At 40.0% G+C, this 22,110-nt stretch overlaps 1 protein-coding gene across 2 annotated transcripts in view; it reads left to right on the plus strand.

The window, feature by feature from the left end:
- LOC139204954 (F-actin-uncapping protein LRRC16A-like) overlaps positions 1 to 22,110 on the plus strand; it is a 66,583-nt gene that overhangs the window by 21,300 nt on the left and 23,173 nt on the right. For both annotated transcript variants that reach the window (XM_070834994.1, XM_070834995.1), the window contains exons 3-14: positions 3,667 to 3,717; positions 9,971 to 10,030; positions 11,470 to 11,591; positions 12,376 to 12,473; positions 12,580 to 12,650; positions 12,872 to 12,945; positions 13,179 to 13,254; positions 17,671 to 17,759; positions 18,741 to 18,835; positions 19,457 to 19,543; positions 21,046 to 21,149; positions 21,794 to 21,871. In XM_070834994.1, coding sequence (XP_070691095.1) covers positions 3,667 to 3,717; positions 9,971 to 10,030; positions 11,470 to 11,591; positions 12,376 to 12,473; positions 12,580 to 12,650; positions 12,872 to 12,945; positions 13,179 to 13,254; positions 17,671 to 17,759; positions 18,741 to 18,835; positions 19,457 to 19,543; positions 21,046 to 21,149; positions 21,794 to 21,871 — 1,005 coding nt within the window. The remainder of the gene's footprint in view (positions 1 to 3,666; positions 3,718 to 9,970; positions 10,031 to 11,469; positions 11,592 to 12,375; positions 12,474 to 12,579; positions 12,651 to 12,871; positions 12,946 to 13,178; positions 13,255 to 17,670; positions 17,760 to 18,740; positions 18,836 to 19,456; positions 19,544 to 21,045; positions 21,150 to 21,793; positions 21,872 to 22,110) is intronic.

A 22,110-nucleotide genomic window follows, 5' to 3' on the forward strand; every position in this document is an offset into this window, starting at 1 on the left:
GAGAAATAAAAAGAACAGAAAATTGCATCAAAACAGTCTTTTCATAATAAAATGATTTTTGGCTCAGAAATTGTGTGTGTGTGTGTGTCTGTGTGTGAGGCATGTCTGTGTGTGTGTCATGTGTGGCGGGCCAAGTAGACAAATGGTGCTTCAGAGCCTGTGGCAGTTATCTTGTATAGGAGCCCCCCTGTGTGTGTGTGTGTGTGTGTGTGTGTGTGTGTGTGTGTGTGTGTGTGTGTGTGTGTGTGTTTGTGTAAGGGAGAGAGAGAGAGAGAGAGAGAGGGGGAGAGAGAGAGAAATAGCAGATGCTCTCTCTGGTCTGTAGACATGCTCCGATGCTGCTGCCATCTGGTTGGCTGAATGGAGCTGAAGGCGGGATGGTGGTGGCTGTGAAATCATTGGCTGATGGGAAGGCTCAAGGCTTTAAATTCACTTAAGATGGAGAGAGAGAGAGAGAGAGGTACCAGGGTAGTTACAGAAAGGAGGAGGGGTGGGTCAAAAACAGAAGGGTGTTATGGCTTTGTCCACTCAAAAGGGCAGATGGAGAGAGCACTGGGAGAGTTCAGAGGGGCAGTCATGCATTGACAGGAGACGGATGGGGAGATGAAAAACTAAAGGGAAATCCAAGAGAGAGGCTAAGAGAGTTTAAAACTGTTTGAACAAGTTATAAGTTGCACTTTATTCATGTTGGCAAGCAGTCCTAAAAATGTTCTTGTGCCCTTTAATGCATTGGAAGTATTGAATAATTTACCACTTGACAAAAAAAGACAGACTGGTCAGTTGGTAGCCTCCCCTCCACTCAGAGTCAGCATGTTCTTAGTCAATACTGGGTGTGACTGCAGCTGTAACTATTCAGCTCCTGGAAATCCACTGATGTGTGCCATTCTTTTGATAAAACCTGGCGTTTTTCACGTGCACTGTTAAGAACTAAAAACCACAACTTACTGCTCACCCACGCACAATCAGGGCTTCCCTCGATGGAAAATAAAAAAGCAGGAAGGTTTCTTGTGCAGCCAAACTCTTATTTCCATAAAATGCTTCAGAGATCATACGGACTGCAGAACTCCATCATACTTACTGACCGCTGCTCTGCTGTTGTTCTGTATACAATACTATAAAACACGACTGAAAGATAATTCCTGCTTATTACAATTTGGAACTGATTTTCAAAGGTTTGACCGTAGTTTTTATGTGCTATGATCTTACCAAAGTGATTCCTGAGATGTGGGTGTCTTAATGATATAGCCTTTATTTTTGCACTTAAATGACGTTTGGGTCGCTGCATGACATCGAGATACCCCAAGTTTTAGTCTCTAATACGGGTCCAAAATAACCCAGATGATATCATCAGGCAGTGTTTCCCCTACCATTATATTAGGGGCTTAATTAATATAATTCTGCAAATATCAGTTACTATATTTGCAGGTCAAGACAAACATCCGCAATAGGCTGCAAGGAGACCATCTTGGAGCCTGCATGCGGATCTCGATAAATGGGCCAGACGTTTCTGACGTCTCTGTAAATCTTCTTCCAGAAGCCCAGAAAGATTCACTGCAGTGACAAAAGCTGCACACTTTGTGGATAATTGTCATAAAAAGAAATGTTCCGATATTTAGTTCAATGTACAGCCAAATAATTGTTCATTTGTTATATTGACTGCTGTCATTAAAAGAAACACATCAACACCGTGATCCTGTGCACTGAGGGATTATTACCAACAAGCTCACTCTGGATTTCACCTCCATATAAAGTGGGAGATAATCTACCTACACTGTTAATTTATCTTTTACAGCGAAAACCAGGCGATTCCATCACCAGCATACCTGCACACACGTCGCAGAGAGCTACTGTACAGAAATGAGACTGAGGCAAAGAGAGAGGGTGTGTTGGGCATAGCAGTGGTGACTGGTGCTCTTTAGGAGAGGTTATCTTTGGTCACACAGGCCTGCCTGTCTGCCTCCATCACATCAAACCACACACACCCTGCCTGTGGAGCTCAGCCACAGAGGGCTGGGAGACACTGTCATCCTTTTTACCCCCACCTCTCATCCCTGTTTCTTTTTCTTTTTTTTTTTTTTTACATATTTCAAAAAGATAGCGACAGTTCATAGACGTTCCTTAATCTTGTTTTCTCTTATGCTCTCTCCTCACCTCCTTTTTCTGCTTTCGTTCCCTCGCTGCCCTTCATGCCAGTCGTTGTTTATCTAGGACTTATTAGTAATGCTGTGCTCTCCCTCTCCGCTTCCCTCCTTTGTACTACTTTTATTGTATCTTCTGCTTTCAAACCCTCTCTCCAGTTTTGTCTCACCTCAGATCAATCTGTCTGCTCCGTCTCATCTCCCTGCTGCCAGTTTCTAATTTCCTTTCTTGCCTTTGCATGCAGGTTTCATGTACTCTTTCTTTATTTTATTCTCACGTTCCGTGTTTCATTCCCTGACAGTTTCTCTTCCTTTGTTGCTATTACTCTTCATTTTTACGTTGTGGCATTAAAAACCAACAGGCCTCAGTTGCTTCTCTTGGACCTGTGAGGTAGTGTGTGGGCAGCTTTTTTAACATTGTGGCAGTATAGTTTTATTCCAGTGTGCTGGCAGTGAGTGAAAGGAAGGAGATGGCTTGCTACAAGGGCCATGAGATTTCAGCTATGATGATGGAGGTACATATTATATACCTTTGCCTGCCAGGATGGTTTTGGTGAAGAAGGTAGATGACGGTGTCCTTTTAATTGTTTCAAATGTCAGACTTGGGTGTGTTGAAATATTACAGACGGGAGAAAATCCAGTGTCAAAATAAAAGCCTTAACTGTCCTGCATGAGACCACAGCCTTTTTTTTCAGCTTTTGTAGCATTAATTTGTATAAGATGTTGAACTTTATTTTAGTTTTAAAGGTCAGACTTTTTGATTGCATTGACCTTTGTTCTTCTGTTGGAAAAATGTAATGGTGCACTATGATAATCCACTTTGGTACTATAGATGTTCATGTTGTTATGTTCATATCCACCCATGTAATATAGAGACTACAACAAACTCAAGGTTTGGATTGTTCAATGCATGATGATGTCTTTGTTAATGATAGCACATTACATAGTTTTCACATTATGTGGCAAACCATCTGAAAAAACCCTTCAAGGCTGCTCGTCTGGATAGGAATGTCAAGTTTTTGCATTCCAGTTATACCTCCTCAAGTCTTGATTTTTCTCTCGCTGAGTAGCAACAGAAGCAAGCTTCATCCTGATAGTGTGCTCTAATAATCAGTTTGTTTTCACTTTGCTCAGGCAGAAAAAACACATAAGATATGAAGAAAAAGACACTAACCCACTGTATGATGGCCCCACTCACAGGGGGCTGTCCAATAAAAACTAAAGCATTTTGGCTACAAGTAATAAGCATCTCAGTGGGTTTTGCTGGTTAAGACCGACCGCTTCCATAAATGTCACTGTTTTTATGTTTGTTTTCAAGTAAAGAGGAATCTGTCCTCCTCATTGTCATTCCTAAATCTTTTCTCTCTCTTTTCGTTCTGACTGAGATGTTTTAGAGTCACAAGCCTTTTCATCTCGATGAGTCAACAGCAAAGCTCTCCATGTACTTTGTCATTTCCTTGGCCTTGGTTGTGCACAGTGTATATTTACGGCTACGTACTCATTATTCTCTCTGTTTGTTCTCTCTTAGGCCCTCGCGTCTCACCGAGCCTACCTCTTGACTGCACGCATTCCCGCCAAGGTAAGACCAGCAGCTCAATGGAATGCAACATTTTCTCGAGGAACTAAAATTAATACTAGCATGCCGTGCGAAAAAAGCAAATATTTTAAAATACTTCTAATGCTGAACGTAAATTCATCCCGAATTACAATGTCAGTAAATGCTTCAGAATGGAATCTCCCTGCAACCCCAACACAACCTTTGACCGACACAACAGTTGTATTGAATAAATGCCATGAATTCGGCTCCTTCTGTCAGTGTCATACAAATACTTAAACCGTAAAACCAGTTTTCTAATGTTACAGGCTTAGTGTTTTTTCTCCAAAGGGGCCATTATTTAACCTTTAAAACTTGATCTGATTATTTAAATATGTGGTTGTCACACTATAACTGTGGCAGAATATGATCCACATATTGGTTTGGTGTTACGAGGTTTCACTGATTAGCAACAATGTGCATTAAAGCTAAAGTAGTAGCTGTGTATGTGTCTGGTTATATTGCAAATGTACAGCTGGTAGAACATGCCTGTTGTTTTTTTTTTGTTTTTAAACATGGAACAGCGCTGCCATAGTGCAGCTGCAGCGCAGATGGGAACTGTTAGCGCCATCACCAGTAATGAAACAACTGTCATCATCTTCACCAGCATCATTGTCACCACTACCACATAAAAACCAGCAGTGCAGTAATACAATGCAGATGTTTCCTAAAACTTCCAGCAGCACCAGTTCAACAACTATAACTGTCTCTACTGTCAACATCAAACTTCACATCAGACTTAAACTTCTGTATCGTGTCTCGCTGGTTGCTTCTGGCCTGCTAGCTTTTGAGACATGGAGATCCAAAATCAGTTAAAAAACTCGATAAAGACGATGAGTTCAGATACTGCATGGAGAAATAAACCCTTTGACTAATGCATCCTGAAGTGGATATAAAAATGTGCACAAAGAAATACCTGTGTCAGAGCGGTTAGTGTACAAATCACTGCCTGAAAGAGTTGCAAAGATTATCTTTGTATTTTGAAACAGCAGTTGCCAAAACAGCCTCATTTATCATTTTGTCGCTGCACTGGTGCTTTTCATCGTATTGCATGAATGTAGCCCAGTTGTCATGGAAATCTCAGTGATCACATTTTTTTTTCTGAGCATTTTAAGGACTTAAAATTCGATTTTCAAAGTTCATTTTTGGCCCTGGGGATGATGTTGTGTTGTCAACTTTTCTGCAAAATTTTGAAAACAATATATAGTATGTTGTGCTGTGATTGTATAAGGTAACACGCAGCAAACCAGTGTTTCAAATACAATATCTGGACTGAGGATCCTCCTGTAAGGAAAGAGTAACAGTGCACAGTATTCTCCCCAAGTCATGAGCTAATGTAACATCATATCTTGTACCAGTTCCAGGAAATATTGAACAGTTGCCCCTTAAGTTGCTGTATACTTTCCAGTCAATAGGATGCCTCAAGGGACAGTTCAGGAGATTGATTGGTTGCTTGAAAAGAGATTTATTGGTTTACTGGGGGAAGAAGAGTCCATAAAGAACATGGCGCTGATGCTGTTTCACATAACGTCATATGTTTCCAGTGTTATGAGCTGAAGGCCCAGGATTTGTTTATTTAGCTGGCTCAGGCAGTTTTCTATGTGTGTGATCTCCTCTGACCTGAAGGGATAAGACACCTGCTCCATGAAGAACAGCCTTCCTCTCTTCAACTACATGTTTCAGTCCATCTCTTTCTGTTTTCTTCACTTCATTTTCTTGGTCTCCTTTTCTATACCTCTTTACACCTCTCTGTTGTACTTTCCTTTCCCTGCTTTGGTCGTTACTCTTCTTGCTTTCAGAGTCGTTATGGACCTTTCTGAAGCTGGATCTTGTAGGTTTGATTTTGTGGAAGTGAGAGGCTCTTGTAAGGTCTACTGTTTCCCACGTGAGGTGATGAATCATGAAGTGGGTCTGTCCGTCTGGGTCTGTTTTTTCCACAGAGGAGGCAGAATCCCTCCTCTGTTGGCTTCAGGTGGTTCTATTGCAGGACGATCACTTTCTCCTCCTGCTCTGCTTAGCCAGATAACAGCCACAGATCACCTTTCCTCCCCTCTCCGTTTTTTCCTTTAAGCCGTTTGTTTAGCTTTCTTACTCTCATCCTCCCCTTCTTTTTCAACAATCCAGATTACTTCCTTCTCTTTTTATCCCTGTCGCTTTCCCTTTATCTATCTGTTTTTCCTCCCCCACTCGCCACTGTGCCAAAGGTCAGCAGAGATAACCTCCAGTGTCGTAAATCTAATTGAATCTAATGAATTTTATCTTAAAAGTAATTAATGTTTGGTTTTCTCACAGAGAATTCTTAGTCACAATCACAGATGTTTTTAATCAGTCTGTTAAATGTCAGAAAAATTAAGAATTCCCAGAGCCACAACTAAAAGATATTCAATTTAGAATAAAGAGACACAAATGCAGTAAATCCTCACATATGATAAGTTGGAACCAGGAAAGGTTTGCAATTTTTGCTCACTTAATGTTTTAAGGGATGAATCCGTTACTGTGATTGATGGAATAATCATTTAATTGACTTATCATTTTAATACTTAATCCATCACTACCAAAATCATTCCTTTCCAACTTTGAGACTGCAGGCCCCAGATTTTTTTGTAATTGTTAAATGATATGCTTACTGCCCACTTTATTGAAACCCTACATGACTTCTTCAGGCCGTCAGTTGTGTAAGCGCTGAGTCTGTTCTACTCTCTAAGATGAAGCTTGACAACGTTAAAAAAAAAAAATAGCTGACGGTTACAGTATTTCTCATTGTATTGATTTTTTGATGTGAAATCTATATTACAGTGAGGATGAGTCAACTGCAAATGAAGATTTGCCTCTGCTCTCTGTTCCAACACATGAGCTATTGACTTTATGTGTCTTCTGCAGATTCAGATTTCCAGTTTTCTGCTAAAATCTGTTTTTGTTGAATCAAAACTGAGCCAGTGCTGTGTGTTGAATTGTGCTTCTGGCCGTCTGAAGGTATTGGAGGCTGTGTGTTTGATCTATCACATGTTAGATGCATCTCTGTCTGGAATCCCAGAGACGCATCAAAAACACTCTTGAGAATAATCAGTAGGTGGGGATTTCGTCAGTAATGCTCATCTGAAGGGAGCTCAATGCCTTAGTATTGAACTTATTGTATTGTAGTAGCAGTAAACCTCAGTTAAACACCTTTCTATGTATTTATCTTCCCTTGATAGTTGTTGAAATCCCCCTCTAGCTCTCACATGCACTTCTCAGTGGATTTTTCTATGTGTGTGTGTGTGTGTGTTTGTTTCTATGTGTGTCCGTGGGGTGTAGGGGGGTTTTTTAGATTGATGGTTTGGCTCCTTTTGAGAAGCTGCAGGGCCTTTACAGTCGGTCAGTGCTTCTTCTCAAACATACTCACATGCTGTCTCACACTTTCATCAGTCGCTCCTTTTTTGTTTTTGCCTGTTTTTCTTCTGCAGCTTCTTTTTATGGTATATTTCACATACCTCTACATTGTTTCTTTATCTCTATTTGCTTTGTGCTTTATGCCAAAGCTTCGTGATTCTCTGTAACAAAGGATCACATTGAGCACCATAACTGAGATACCTAGACGTAAAACAATGCAGAACATCTCATTTAATTTAATGCAAACTATTCCATAGAACCATGAAGTAAACATAAACACTGTCTCTGAACTGCCTCAGCAACAGACAAATGCTTATAAATCGCAATAATTCCTATATCTTAACTTTACACTCATACTGTAGCTCACTGCCACAGTCTGTTCTCAGTTAAAACTAATCTGTACATCAGATCGTCCTCAGCATGAACACAAATCAAAGCTGCACTGTCCACAAGAATACAACAAAAAGAAAAGAGGAAGAGAGTGGTTGAAGTGACAGACGGACAGTGAACGAATGAGTGAACGATGCAATCGCTGAGGCATTTGATTCCTCTCTCTACACCTCCCAGCATGATGTCTTGCCATTGGCTAGAGCTCATATTTATCAGAGCGCTCACTTGTCATTGGCTGGCGCTCAGTTCAGTAAGCTAACATGCCATTTACTGGCTGTATAAAAATCAACTGGTTGACCCTGCTCAAGTTAGACTCAGACACTGTTTATTACAAATATAATGATACACAAATCAACGCATTATATATACTGTAGACTGCTGCACCACTTGTACTTGTACTGCACCAGCCTGTATGCCAGACCTATGTGATTGATAAATAAATTTTGTCTTGAAGGAGGTCTAGCTGTTTTATTTGCTCCATCTTTAGTTGTATTGTAGTTATTTGCACTTTGCCTACAGGACGATATCTTACTGAGTTTGAGCTGCTAAGTTGTAGTTAAGGTGCTGAGTGCTGTTTGGTATAAATACATATGCCCTACATAGTGTACAAACATAGTGTAACAGTAACACAAGTAGAAAAGAGTAATTAACACAGCAAAATGATTTAGTGATGCCAGTGTATGGTAGCATCTATTCAAAGTTCACTACAGTACACTACAAACATAGTGTAACAGTAACACAAGTAGAAAAGAGTAATTAACACAGCAAAATGATTTAGTGATGCCAGTGTATGGTAGCATCTATTCAAAGTTTACTAAAATTAGACAACATAATGTAAGCCATTGGTCATACCAGATAAAGTAAGACTGTAACAGCTAAAGCCCCGCATCCCTGTGTTGAATGAATCAACATGTCTTTTCTAAAAGGAAGAACATATAATTTACTCAGTCACATAATCCTGCTTAAAAACAATAATACAAAATTGAGCTTGGATTTCTACTTGCGTGTGTTCGCGTACCATAAATACAGAAATACTTACTGTGAATTTTTTGTGGAGTTATTTCTAGTTTGTAGACTGAAAATGAGTAAGTAACCACAGGCAGTGCTGAAATAAACATACACACACACACACACACACACACAATGCATACTGTAGTCAGACAGTAGACAGACAGTCTGCTTATCCTTTCCTTTTCTCTCATCTTTGAGCCAAGCCTCAGGAACACAGTGCCCACCTGGAATAGTCTGGCCTCGCTCCGTGGCCTGCCTTCAGGCGCTCTACCGTACGTCTGTGTGTGAGAGAGAAGAATTAGAAAGAGTTAGAGAGGGAGTGCATGAAAGCTGTGTGCTCCGTATAAGCAGTAGGCATTTATATTCACAGGTTCCCCCTCTCACACAAAAGATATCTGTTTTACTGCTTTTTAGGTATGGAAAGACGGACTGCTGCTCTCTTTGTCCTGAAGTGCTCTCTTGAAACAGAAAGACATAAGACTTTAGCCTGGCTTGTTTTTTTAAAAGCCTGTCTTTTGGATGTGATTAGAGAAATGACGAAGAGGCCTTTTTCCATTTACTTTCCATCTTCTGTCAACACTGAAAGCGTTTTCTTTTCAATTCAAACAATTCAGAAAGCCAATTATAAACACCGAAAAGAAAAAAAGCATTTCAGTTCTGTGCTGTCTTACCAATGTGCAACTCGGAACAAATGCTTTCTTGCAAATAAGCAAGAAAATGTACGGTGCATCCAAGAGTGGTTGGCTTTTTAAATGAACTCATCTGGTAGAGATTATATACTGGGATAAATGGGATAAGAGAACAGATTTTGTCTAATTAAGTGACGGCATCTCAAACCCTTATTTTTCATTTAAACCTATGAATGTGTCCAATGGTGCTTTTAAAAAAAACGTGCGAGTGAGTGATGGCATAGTCAGCACAGGAGCTGAGAAAGACAAAAGAAATGACTGTATCCCTACCTATTAATTATGGAACAGACATATTTTTACACATTCCTCAGACAGACAGTCACTGTGCCAGACTGTGGTTATTACTCTCACAGAAACTTGTGCTCTCACACACACACACATGGACACCACGCTTTCACATTCATTCATACAAATATTTGCACCCATGTGCACACTTAAACTTTCTCTGATAAATAACTTTAAAAAATGTCATATCAAGTAGAGTGCCATGCATACGTTTTCTTAACATGTAAGTTCAGTAACCTGATCCACTGATTAAATAGTGCATTTACTTTACTTGTTACTCATTTCTTTTTTCTTTCTTGAGAAAATTGTCAGAAGCAGCCTGTTGTTCAAAGTAGGTCAGAAAAGGTGTGGTACCATGGTTAATGTAGTTCAGATAATCCTTCATTATTGCTTTCATTGTCCCTGACAACTGACCTGTTGGATGTTACAATGCCGTGTCTATGTATGACACAGTGTAAATACTTTAATGGTGATTTCTGTGCTCTTTTTTTCAGGTGGAACACTCCTTTAATTATCTGGAGATCCAGGGGATTGCTTGTAACAAGCCAACACAGGTACAGAGCCAACAAAAGCAATGATTAACAATGTCAATATTAAATGAATGGTTCCACATTTTCATGTCTTGCCAAGAGTTACAGTAGATGCAAAGATCTAAACATTAGACCTCATGTCTCTGCATTAGGTATGAAGCTGGAACCAAAGGGAAAGGGTTTGCCTCGCTACCCCCAAAGTCCGTCCATCTAAAGCATGCAACCCTGCCTAAAACCACAAACTGTCATCTTTACATTTCTGTTCGTGTTTGGATAAAGAAATGAGATACAATACATTAAGTTGTAGGCATTTTTTAGGTCCAGGTAGTGGACCCATCTAGTTGACAGACATGAGAGTCACAGACGTGAGAAGATGTGGCCACAATCCTCTCAACTAACTAATGTGTTTTCCAAAAGATAAGACCTTATATTTGTACTTAATTAGGTAAAACAGGTTTGTCTGATGTTGTACATAATATATGTACTTACACACAGTATATACTTATGCAGGTTTTATGCATTTAGATCAAAGGATTAAATAAATGCCACTATTGTATATTACTGTTACACACGGTTCACCGTCTAAGTTCAGCATAAACTGTGTTGACATTTAGCTTTTATGTTCCTTTGAAGTATAATTTTACTGTCAGTGAGGCGGTAATGTTTGCTACTTGACCCAACATCTCTAATTTAAGGATAACCACAACAGAGACCATAGTGGGTAGAGGGTGGACTAAACTGAGAAGATGGGGAGTAAATATCTTCAATGCAAGTATGATCCTTAAAAAATCATTAATATATGAGGCACAAAAAAAAACACGTGTTGGACCAGAAATGATTTCTTGGGAGAAGATGTTTCCCATCTGAAAAAAGCTCCCATTTGGCTGTTTGACCAGTTCTAGCTAGCTGTCAGTCAACAGGATCTACCTACAAAATATGATAATCCCTCACTTACCACAATGTTCCTGCAGCTGAACCTCTCTTCCACTCATCTCAGGAGATGTCAGTCCTCTTAATATCCTGACTGATGGTCTCCAGTGTTTAATAAGCATCAGCTAAGATTATGTTAATTTTGGCCTATAGAGGAGGAATGTATCGCCTTACATCAGCATTTACATAATTGCAGTGAATGCTGAAATCGTCAGCCACTCTTGGTAAATGCCATTAAATCTTTAGTTGTGATGTGGTTGAGTGGATAGATGTATCAGTTAGTTTCATTATGTCAATGATATTACTGCAGAGTTGATTCAGTGGATAGATACTCTGAATATCAAAAAATAGAATAAGAAAACTATCCTTAACACAGATTTCATTTTTCAAAACAAGACTTACTCAGTTGATGGAATAGAGTAAAGACTAATTGATGATTAATTCCTTTTTTCAAAATCTAAATAAGTATAACTATGGTGGAAGCAGGTTAGGGTGAAGCCGTGCATTCACTAATGAGTGATGTGTCCTTTTAGCTGTTTATAGAATACGAGCGTGGCTCCTTCTCTCTGAAGCTGCTCTCTACAGAGGAGGTCAATGAGGTGGTCGCTCACATAGGGAACTGTCTGCTTAGGATATGTCCCGGTCTACCACCGAGGTGAGTTTCAGCTGTGTGTGTGTGTGATTGTGTAACACAACTTTAACAATTAACAATTAATATGGCTTTTCATGGAGTGATTGCATTTTAAATGTACCACAGATGTTCACAGATTTGAATCAATCCTGCTAAAGGTGTAGTGCACTTCATAGTATTTCTATAACCGATCTCATGTGTGTTCACATGTATTTTGATTTTGCATGCTATGCTGTATGTATTTACTGAATTATCCTCTAAAAAATTTGACACCCAGAGTTTAACCGGGTGCAACAAGCACTATGTGACTGACACACACACAGCAAGCGGACACTTTTGACTTGATCTCTAAGTCACAGCTACAGCACACTATATTTTATATCCAAAAACCCACATATCAATTGTAATGCAGAAGTGAATGTCATTAAATGGTTTGTTGAGAACAGGAAGCATGAATATGAATGCAGAAATGATCACAGATGTAAAACCATGAACTTGCATAATCTTATCTTGTGAACCGAACATCGAACAAAGTCTTTTGACTAGACAGAGAGAGTGAAGTTTGTATTTTTGAGCTCATTCGATTTAATGTTTCGTAAGTTTTGTTTTGTGCATTAGGAGAATTAATTGTGAGGCTTGATTGCATTTGGTAAATGTAGTACTCTGTAGCCTCCTACTTGGAAAAATTCCATTGGCAAGTAAGGTAGTGAGAAAGTAGCCTGGAGCTGCATGTTTCAAAATCTTTAACCAGTTAATTTCTCCGGCTACAATTAGGATGACTAAATGATGATTTAATCTGCCTTCTCAGTAAAGTGATGAAGAAGCTCTGCATGGAGCCTCCAGACAGGCTGACCTCTCTGCAGACTCTGTGGGAGAACAACAAGCCTGCTGAACCTGGACCCTGTGGTAGGAGTCTGTGATAGTAATCTAATTGCTGTGTGCTTCTTCATCCCATTGCTGAAATGTTGTGTGATGTGTGTGTGTGTGTGTGTCTCACTCTTTCTCTGCCTAGGTGGGTTTTCTCAGATGTACAGATGTGTTTGTGACTGGTTGGGGATGCCTTACAGAGAAGAAGTGCAGTGGGTCAGTATTGTTTTATGCTGTATTGACAGATTCTGTTTCAACTGTGTGTGTGAGCTGTTGGCTGGATGACATAAAACTGCTACATATGAATACACTGATATACCAATTTCTCTCACATCTCTATTCTCAAGATTTTTCTCTGTCACTCCTGCTTTTGTTTCATATGGTCTGCGCAGTTGCTTGATGTTATTTAATGGTTTGTATCCTTTTTTCCTTTCCAGGATGTGGACACCATCTATTTGACACAAGACACCAGAGAACTCAACCTGCAGGACTTCAGCCATCTGGAGAACAGGTCAGCACTGGCACAGAAAAGTAATAAAAAGATAATACAGAAGGACACCAACATAATTGCACACAGATGAGGCCACTTGTTACTAAAAGAAGAGAGAGGTATTGCAGGTGTGGCATGATTTAGTCTTAATGTAAAAATGTACTGAGGTCACTACTAACCAAAATTGGTGTTGAATAAAGATATATATTTGCAGCTATGACCTTTTTCTTTCCTTCATGTCTGCTCCTCCTCAGAGATCTGGTGGCCATTATAGCAGTCCTGGAGTTTAACCAGTGGTTCACCAAGCTCTCCACCAAGGACTACAAACTGGTTAGTACCCTTTTCTTCTTCAAAAAAAAATAATAATCCTCCTCTCCTTGGCTCACTAATCATGTCTGCTCAGTTTGGGGAGCCCAAACATAGAATTATTGTAGTCTTGGGATAGAAAGTCATTAAGGACCACAGACTAGATGATCCTCAGTTCTATTTGTTGTGCTAATGGCGTTTCAGCTTTGGAATAGATGGCAGGGAGTCAGTGCAGGCCACATGCTCACAAGTTTTTTTTGTAATGGACTTGAGAGTCTATTTGAGAATCCATGCTTGAGGCTTCATGCTGGTCTTTTCTGTTCACCAGCTCCTTTCATTTAAGTAAGGGATAATGTACAGTGAGACAGTCATTAATGCAAAATGAACCCCGACAGAGTGATGCAGGGCTCTTAAATCATCCTGAATGATGATAATTTATGCTGCTCACTGTAAATTATCCGGTTTATTACATTGCTTTGTATCAGCAGTTTGACTAAAATGCCATATAATTCCGTAATCGACCAATCAGAATATATAGTATTATGTATAGTATTCAGCGAAGCCGTGTAGTGGATAGTTTTATTTCCTCTTAATTTTCCATCGCAGTAGTGCTTTTGTGTGCCTACAGGTTTTCTGACATCACTGTAGATTATGTGGGATAAACAGTATATAGCGTTAGTCTGCTGCCACAAAATGGCAAAATAACCCAGATTTAATCCTATCTCGGGGTTTAGTAGTGCGGAGAATCCCGGCTTAAAACAGATGGATAAATGTGTATCTGTCTGTCTGTCTGTCTGTCAGTTTGTTCTCTATTTCTCTTACTCGGGTCCTACATGTCGCTTCCGTCCTAAACTGCCACCCCTGTGCTCTCTGCTTTGTCTCATACAATATTTGCTGGTGCTTTTATGCTCATGCAATAAAAAGCGATGAGGGCTTGGGCGGTGCTGCTTCCCCTTGTCCGTCCATCTGTCAAAAACCATATTTCAAGTGACAGGCCATCACAGACACCAGCTGATTTGGCCACAACATGGAGAATCATTGCCTAAACAAGACAGTCTGCAGACATGCTAGGGGCTTTGTGAGGCTGTACTTGGACACAGCGGTGCTTTGAGCTAAATGCTAATGTCAGCATACCAATGACTAATCACAATGACAAGGCTAACATGTTTAGCAGATACTCAACATGTTCATCTTAGTTTAGTGTGTTAGATTGCTAACATTTGCTAATAAGCACTAAGCACAAACCTATAGGTGCGGCTGATGGGAATGTCTTTATGTTTCTGGTATTTATTAAACCATAAATAAATGTTTGAGCCTGAACCAAAGACCTGGACTGGGATGGACTGACAGACCCGACCAACCAACAGGCTGAGACTAAAACCATAGAGCCACACTGCTAGCATGGCAAAAATTTGTATTGATAGTTGAACAAGAGGATTCCAGTGAAAAACAGAGGTTTGAAATGTATTACTGTGTTATGGCATTAAAAAGTGGCATTAATTAAAGGTCAAAATGTGGTCTGAAACACGGGTCTAGTTTTGATGGAACTTGATTGGGTCTTTGTTCCGTTTTTTGAGGGTGCTGACAAACAAAAACAGCATTTACTGTTGTACATCTCTGTCACTCTACCTTTGCCTAACAGTGCTTTGGCTCTACACTACATATCTGCCTTTACAGAATTATTTTCCTTTGTTTCCTCCATCTTCCCCTCCTGTCTGTTGACTGAGGATCAGTCCAATGTTCTCGTGTGATAAGACTCTTAATCCTAACGAGACAATGGAGCTCAATGTCTCAGGCTGTTGCCCCCCTGCAGCACTCTATTACCAACTCTCTGTCTCAGGGCTTCACTCAGTCTCACCAATTACCACACGCAGCTTCCTCAGTCCAAACAATTATCTCCCGCCTCTGTCACAGACAATGTTTTGTTTTGAATTTTAAAATCCTGTCCATCACCCATGCCGTGTGCATTTTTGGGCTCAAATGCTCACATTGGTAAATGTGCACCTTGTGTCTGAGGGGTGTCTTTTCTATCTCAGGTTAGTGTGTGTTATAATGCACTCTAAGGCTTTTGTATTAGTAATGTTTTAGGCATGTGTTTATTCTAACATTTTATTGAGTGATACCTTGTTTTGGTCATCAGCGTCAGATATCACTTCTTGTGTTTTGGATAGTGGTCATGTTGTGTTTGTTTTTTTTTTCCATGCAAAGATACAGATTTTGTGAATGTGTGTGTTTTCTTTACTTTTTTGATGAACATAAATTCCTTTTGGTGTTGTTAAGGAAACTTTTCACAGTGTTTATGTTTATATGATGATAATGGAGACACTGGAGAAACAAGGGGTGCCAGGATGTGCCATGGAGGGTGATTTTGAATTGTTTTTGATTCAATGCCAGCGGAAACAATAACATGTTTGAGAGAAGAATAAGAGTGGAAGTGAGAGAGTGCGGATGGTGAGACACACTGTGAACATAAAGGTCATTTGAGAGATCAGTGGACAGAGTGTAACTGAGATGCCAGATGAATCAGGAAAGGGAAACCAGCTTGAAACTAGTTTTCACTTTCTAGAAGTAAGTCAGTTGATGTTCCTGCCAAATCATCTAACATGCAAAAGTTCAACTCAAGGCCAACACTTCCCATCAGCCTGTTCTACTGTATCTGTCCAAGTGTGTAAAGTAGTATTAGGAATATCTAAAGGAACATCTGTGGATAAAGCAGGAAGAAAGAGGAAAAAGAAAAGGTGAATTAGAGGGAGACGTGAAACTTAAAATGCTTAAATTACAGTCTTACCATCTCAGTCAAACTCTGAATCTCTCAGTGCAGTGGACTAGAAAATACTGTATAACACACACATGTACTCACAAACGCTCTCTCACACACACTCATACAGCCGGCTATCACAGCGAGGGATTATGCTGCTCATCCCCAGTTCAATCAGGCTGTTTGTCTTGTGGTCTAATCAAGATGCTGAGCCGAAAATGAGAAAGGAGGAGAAGTAGGGGGGAGGACGGCAGTAGTAAGGGGACTTGCCCTTCCGATCGCACAGCATGTGTGTGTGTGTACATGTGTGAAAGTGTGTCATATTTCAGCAAGATGTAGGGTCAGAACAGCACAGCATGACAAGGCTCTTATTAAACGAGTGGTAAATGGTGCAGAGCACATGCTGACCGTGTCTCTGTGCCGTCCCCAACAGTTTTATTGTGACTCTTGTGGAAAATACAGGCTCCTTTGTGTGCTCCCTCTCTCTCTCTCTCTCTCTGCTATGCTCTGACAGACTCCTCTCTCCCCTCTTTTTCTCTTACTTCATCCCTCACTACCCTTTTATCACTTTTTTCTGTATTATATGTCAACCCTTGCTGCCCTCCATCATTCTTCTTCTTCTGTAATATTCACAGTTTCACAGAGTAAACATGTGAACAACAGTCCCTTTCTTCCATCTTTCCCTCTCGTTGTCTCTTGCTCTCTCCATTATCCCTCCGTCCTTTTCTCTCCGCTGTCTTTCCCCCCCTCACTGTAGATAACAGTGTGGGACAATGTCGCCAGTGTTTTGGCCACACTGAGGCTGCTGGCTGAGTGAAACAGGAATGTCAATTACCAAGAATAACAGCAAAACAATGGTCCAGTAAAGTTCTGTTATCATGATGGAAAATGTTTATGTTATGATCAGGGCAGTTAATTAGTGTTGAAAAATTAGACTTAGGATATAGAACCGGAGCAAGGCAAATAGGATGTGTTTGTCTACGTGTTTGAGTATGACGCAGCACACAGTGAACTGGGTCAGTGAACATCTAGGTAGGGCATGGACGTCCAACTGCTGAATTTTTAATTTTGTCTAAATATGAGTGCTTTTTCTCCCTTGACTCCGTCTCCTGTGGTGTTGAGACCACAGAAGCGAGACAACTTTCCTCCCTCTAAGGTGTCTATAGTCTGCTGTCCCCAGTCTCCCTTTGTCACGCATAGATTGTCTTTAAGTGAAACAGACAGAATATACTTGTATGCCTTTTTTTTTAGTCTGCAGTGCAGCGTTAATTAGCATAAATGAACAACTTTCCGGAGTAGTTTCACCGCAGTTTTCTCAAGAACACTTCATGGGAATCATGTGTCCCAAAAGTAAATTCCTGTATTATTCCTGTGACCTTGAATGTTTCATCCCAAGCAGTGCTGTGCTAGATAAAAGAGCATTTTAAGCCTCAGAGCTTGTTCAGTTAATTAGTGTATTTTTCATGCTTTTGATTAATGGATCAGTGAGCCAAGAGCTGTTGTGAGTGTGAGACTCATAATATGTAACATTATATCCCTCTTTCACCTTTCATATCACCCTTACTATCTGTTTAATGGAGCAAACACAAACACTGTTATCCTTTTCTGTCTTGGTAAAATTATACTACTTGCAAGATTACGTATAACAAACGTTTTTCTGTGTTGTGTATGTGTGTCTTCAGTCTGCAGATGTGTGTGAGCAGATCCTTCGGGTAGTGTCTCGCTCCAGTCGATTGGAGGAGTTGGTTCTGGACAACGCAGGACTCAAGACGTGAGATAATGTCATTAAATTATTATTAAAGGACCACTCCACTAATTTTACATGTCAAGGGCAATTAACTGGTAATGATGGTAACAGTTATGTAATGTTTTCTCTGGCCCTGGCACATCTTTGTCAAGTGTGAGAAAATGAAGTGTAATCGATTTAGCTTGGACTGGAGGTTACAAGAAAAAAAGCCTGTATTAAAAAAAACCTGGGGTGTGTAGTTTGAAAGATGTTGGCATTTCCTAGAAAGGAAGAGCCTTGTGAAAGTAAGCACCTAATATCATAACAAGTGCAGCGCTATAGCTGAAGTTATCTCACCCTGTTGCATTATGATGTTTGAAAATGTGAGAATGAGCCAACACGCACAATACCAGGACCCTGAAGCTGAAGCAGCTAAATCGAATTCAGCCATTATTAATTTTATTATTTACAATCATTCTTTTCCTACTCTGGTGTGTCAAAATGGTTTCTTTTCACATTTGTTCTGCTCTTCTTTTCTGCTGTGGCAAGTAAAGGGTATCTATGTTGCTCGGGTTTGGCACTTTTCACATTTCAACTGATAAAAACAACTTTACTCTTTCTGTAATAGCATAAAACATTTCAGATGTAAAAAAAAAAAAAAAAAAAATGTAAAATACTATTTTTTTTATTTCAACTATTTTTATTTTTAGAACATTTTACAGACCATACAAAATAAAACCCTGCAGCGAACGTCTGTGTGAAGTTTTGTAAATTGTCACTATTGTGTTGGACTTGAACAAGCTGTAGTAATATCTTAGTCCTAGTCACACTCTCACTCTCGCCCAGATGCGTTATTGATTTAACATGAATCATTACTCAGCAGTACCATCATAATTCAGTCGGAGCCCTTCAAAGCACAGAGTTTGCAACACAACCCTATCTGTTGCCAAAGCTGTTTGATAGGTATCTCGTATAGATTAAATTGGTCATACACACATAATGGATACACTCTTTCACACTCTGCAGTGATTTTGCCCAGAAGCTAGCTGCTGCCCTGGCCCATAACCCCAGCTCAGGACTCACCACCATTAATCTTGCCAACAACCCACTGGAGGACAGAGGTACAATATCTGCTCTAATCTAGTCTGATGTATTCATGTCTGGTCTGTTATACTCTCTCCTCTGCTCTAAAAAGCTCTGTTCTACATCAGGTGTCAAAGGTAACTCTTCTGTCAAAGTGAAATATTGAACACATTCAACATTTAATTGTCACATTTCTCCTGCCATGTCATTGTGTTCCATATAGACCACAGCCGACCACATGTGTCGAGTATGATAACATCGACACTTCAGCTGTACTTGTTACAGTGCAGTGAGTGCAACAGGTTTAATATTTCATCACATCTATCCTAAGGCCCCTCAGTCTATCCAGGACACATGAATTAAAGATACATTCCACCAAATATTCAGGCAGTCGCATGTAAACACACCACAGATTTCTAAGGGCTCTGTCATCAGTGGCCTATTTGTTCTCATGTAAAATGTACCACAAAGTTCTGTCGTCTTGCCTTAATAGACATTTACATGTTGCTCATTTTATATGTTTGAATGAAATTAGGCTTTTTTTTGTCTGCTCACTAGTCACTGTGGCTGATTACTACAGATGAAAATGAAACTGTCCAAATTGAAAATCATTACGTTTGATTAATCAGTTTCATTCTGTTTCCTGTATCTTGCTTCAGGTGTCTCCTCCCTGGGTGCTCAGTTTGCCAAACTTCGTATGGGGCTCAAGCATTTAAACTTTTCCAAAACCTCATTATCACCCAAAGGTATGTGCTGCCCCCCTTGTCCTTTTAATACAGTTCGTAAAACAGGTGAATGATAAATGAAAGCATTTGCAAATTTGAAATAGGGTTGGTTGAAATGGTTTGAAATACAAAATGATATATAAATATTATGTCGCGATCAGCTGGATTTCCTATTTGAGTTTTAATTTGTTTGCTCCCCTGTGATCAGATGTGATTCACATCCTCCACTAATCTGATCACACCGACTGCTGAGATGCTAATGACACTTAATTATTGTAATATTAACACTGAGTGAGAGAGGGAGAGACAGTATGGAAACAGTATGCGTGTTTTCATTTGCATAAATGCTTCATACTAGACCACTTCAGTCAATGGAGTTGTAACCTTTTGGCATGATGGAAAAATCCTTCCGGAGTGTTTGATTAAAGGCTTTGAAGGAGGTGATTGTACAAAAAAAAAATAAAAATACAGAGGATTTGTTGTAGTTCTTGTCATAATTCCTAGATTAAACGTGGCTGCTGTCAACAATCACTTGCTGGTGAAATTTCTTCTCGATTCTCACCCAAAGTAAATGCTCCAGCACCAGGCTCTGTCTTTGGGGAGCCACTGTAAACATGCTCTGCTTTCAGGCAATCAATAAAGAGCTATCGTATTTCACAGTGTAGGGTTAGTGAGAGGTCTTCACTGCTTAAACTGAGCCCTGCTCATCTAGCTGACGGCCCAGTCCATAATCCAAGCCCCAGAAGCCTCCCACGCTTAGAGAAAAAGTAGAGGATTGAGTGCTGATTTTGTTTGATGAAGCTCGTAATTCAACATTTGATCTATGAATTTTAATTGTGGTTGAATGTAACTTGAATATGTTCAAGCATCATCTTTTCTGAGCATTTCTGCATCAAAGCATTTCTGTTTTTTTCTCTCATTTTTTCCTCATCACACCTTTTTCCATCTCTTCTTATGTGTGTAGCTCTGTCAGATCAGTCACTTGACAGTCAAGCCTCGATTTACTGGTGGACAGAGTCAGGACAAGTGCTAGTCCAGTGTGTCAGCCATGTGATAGACGTGACACGGGTCACGTGTCTGTTTGACGCACACATTGTGCAATAGAAAGCCATGCATGCAAATACATAAATACTCACCTATTTTCTCATTTTCTTTCAAATACATTGTAAGTATTTGAACAAGCATTTGAGCAAGTTAAGCATTAACTGGAGAGTCAATATTATTTTGATATGTTATGACATAAAAAAGGGAAAATGCTTAATTCTTAGCATAGCGTGACCCTGACAAAGGCGTCGCATCACATTTACAAAACCGTGAGAAAGCATACGCTTTTCACTTTCCATGCATTCACTCTGCATTCTGATCCTGTTCTTTCCTGTCTTCAACCACAGCTCATATCCTCTGCTATTTCCTCCAATATGCTGTCAAAACATCAAGTGGAGATTTGAGGGTTGTGATAATGCTGACACTGCGTGTGTGTGTGTGTGTCTGTGTCTGTGTCTGTGTGTCTGTGTGTGTTTTAGGGGTGAACAGCCTTTGCCAGTCACTGAGTGCCAACCCGTCCATCCCCAGCAGCCTGGTCCATCTGGACCTCTCAGGGAATGTCCTCCGAGGAGACGACATGCAGGTACAAACACCCACACCCACACACACACAAACAGACAGTTTCTAATCCATCTCAGAGCTACCATCAATAGCACTTAATTGATTGAAACAGTTCAGATCTACAGTTGTGTGGGGGCTTTTCCAGGCTGTTATAAATCAATTAGCATGTCACTCTGTAGGGGAGCATCAACTCAGGAAACAAATACAGGGATGTGAGACAAAATCTTTAACTGTGGGGTTAAAAATGTAAACCTAGTCAACCACACAATCACACCTTTACCTATCAGAGTGATGCACTGTATTTGTAGCTGGACAACAAATCATGATGCATACAGCTGCAGAGGTTGGCATCATCAGCCTCTAAAGTTCACTAATTAACACGAGTCCCAGCTGGCTGCAGAGACTCCAGGTCATTGTGCCTGACCAAGAAAGAACACTTCAGTAGAATTACAAAGATATTTTAAGTTCGGTATCCAACGGCCTGGATAAAAATGATGATGCTTGAAATACGATACGATACGGGAAATCTGGAATGATGGGAAATTATGAATGTGACCAGGAAAGACATCATAGACATCAGTGTGTTAATATATCCTGAAGAAGACAGGTCTCTTCCCCCCTGTATGACTATGTAACTGTGTGTGTCATGTTTTGCTTTACTTTTAGCATTTCTACCACTTCCTGGGTCAGCCCAACAGCCTGGCAACCCTTGACCTCTCCAACACCGACTGTTCATTGGACCAGGTGAGTCAGGAAGTACTAGTATGATATCCTGCCTGGTGCTCATGGGGAGAAAAAAAGTAACTAAATGAACATACAATTGGGTGAAGAGATATATGATAATGGGTTACACATTTTTAATAAAACAGTCCAAAGTACAAAATCAGGGACCAACACGTGACACAATATAGAGCTGTAGCTCATTGTACTGCAATGTAAGATGAAGTGTTAGCCATTAATACATGTGTTGTACAGAATGTAAT

This window comes from Pempheris klunzingeri, chromosome 8 (genome assembly GCF_042242105.1).
Source record: "Pempheris klunzingeri isolate RE-2024b chromosome 8, fPemKlu1.hap1, whole genome shotgun sequence".
NCBI lineage: Eukaryota > Metazoa > Chordata > Actinopteri > Acropomatiformes > Pempheridae > Pempheris > Pempheris klunzingeri.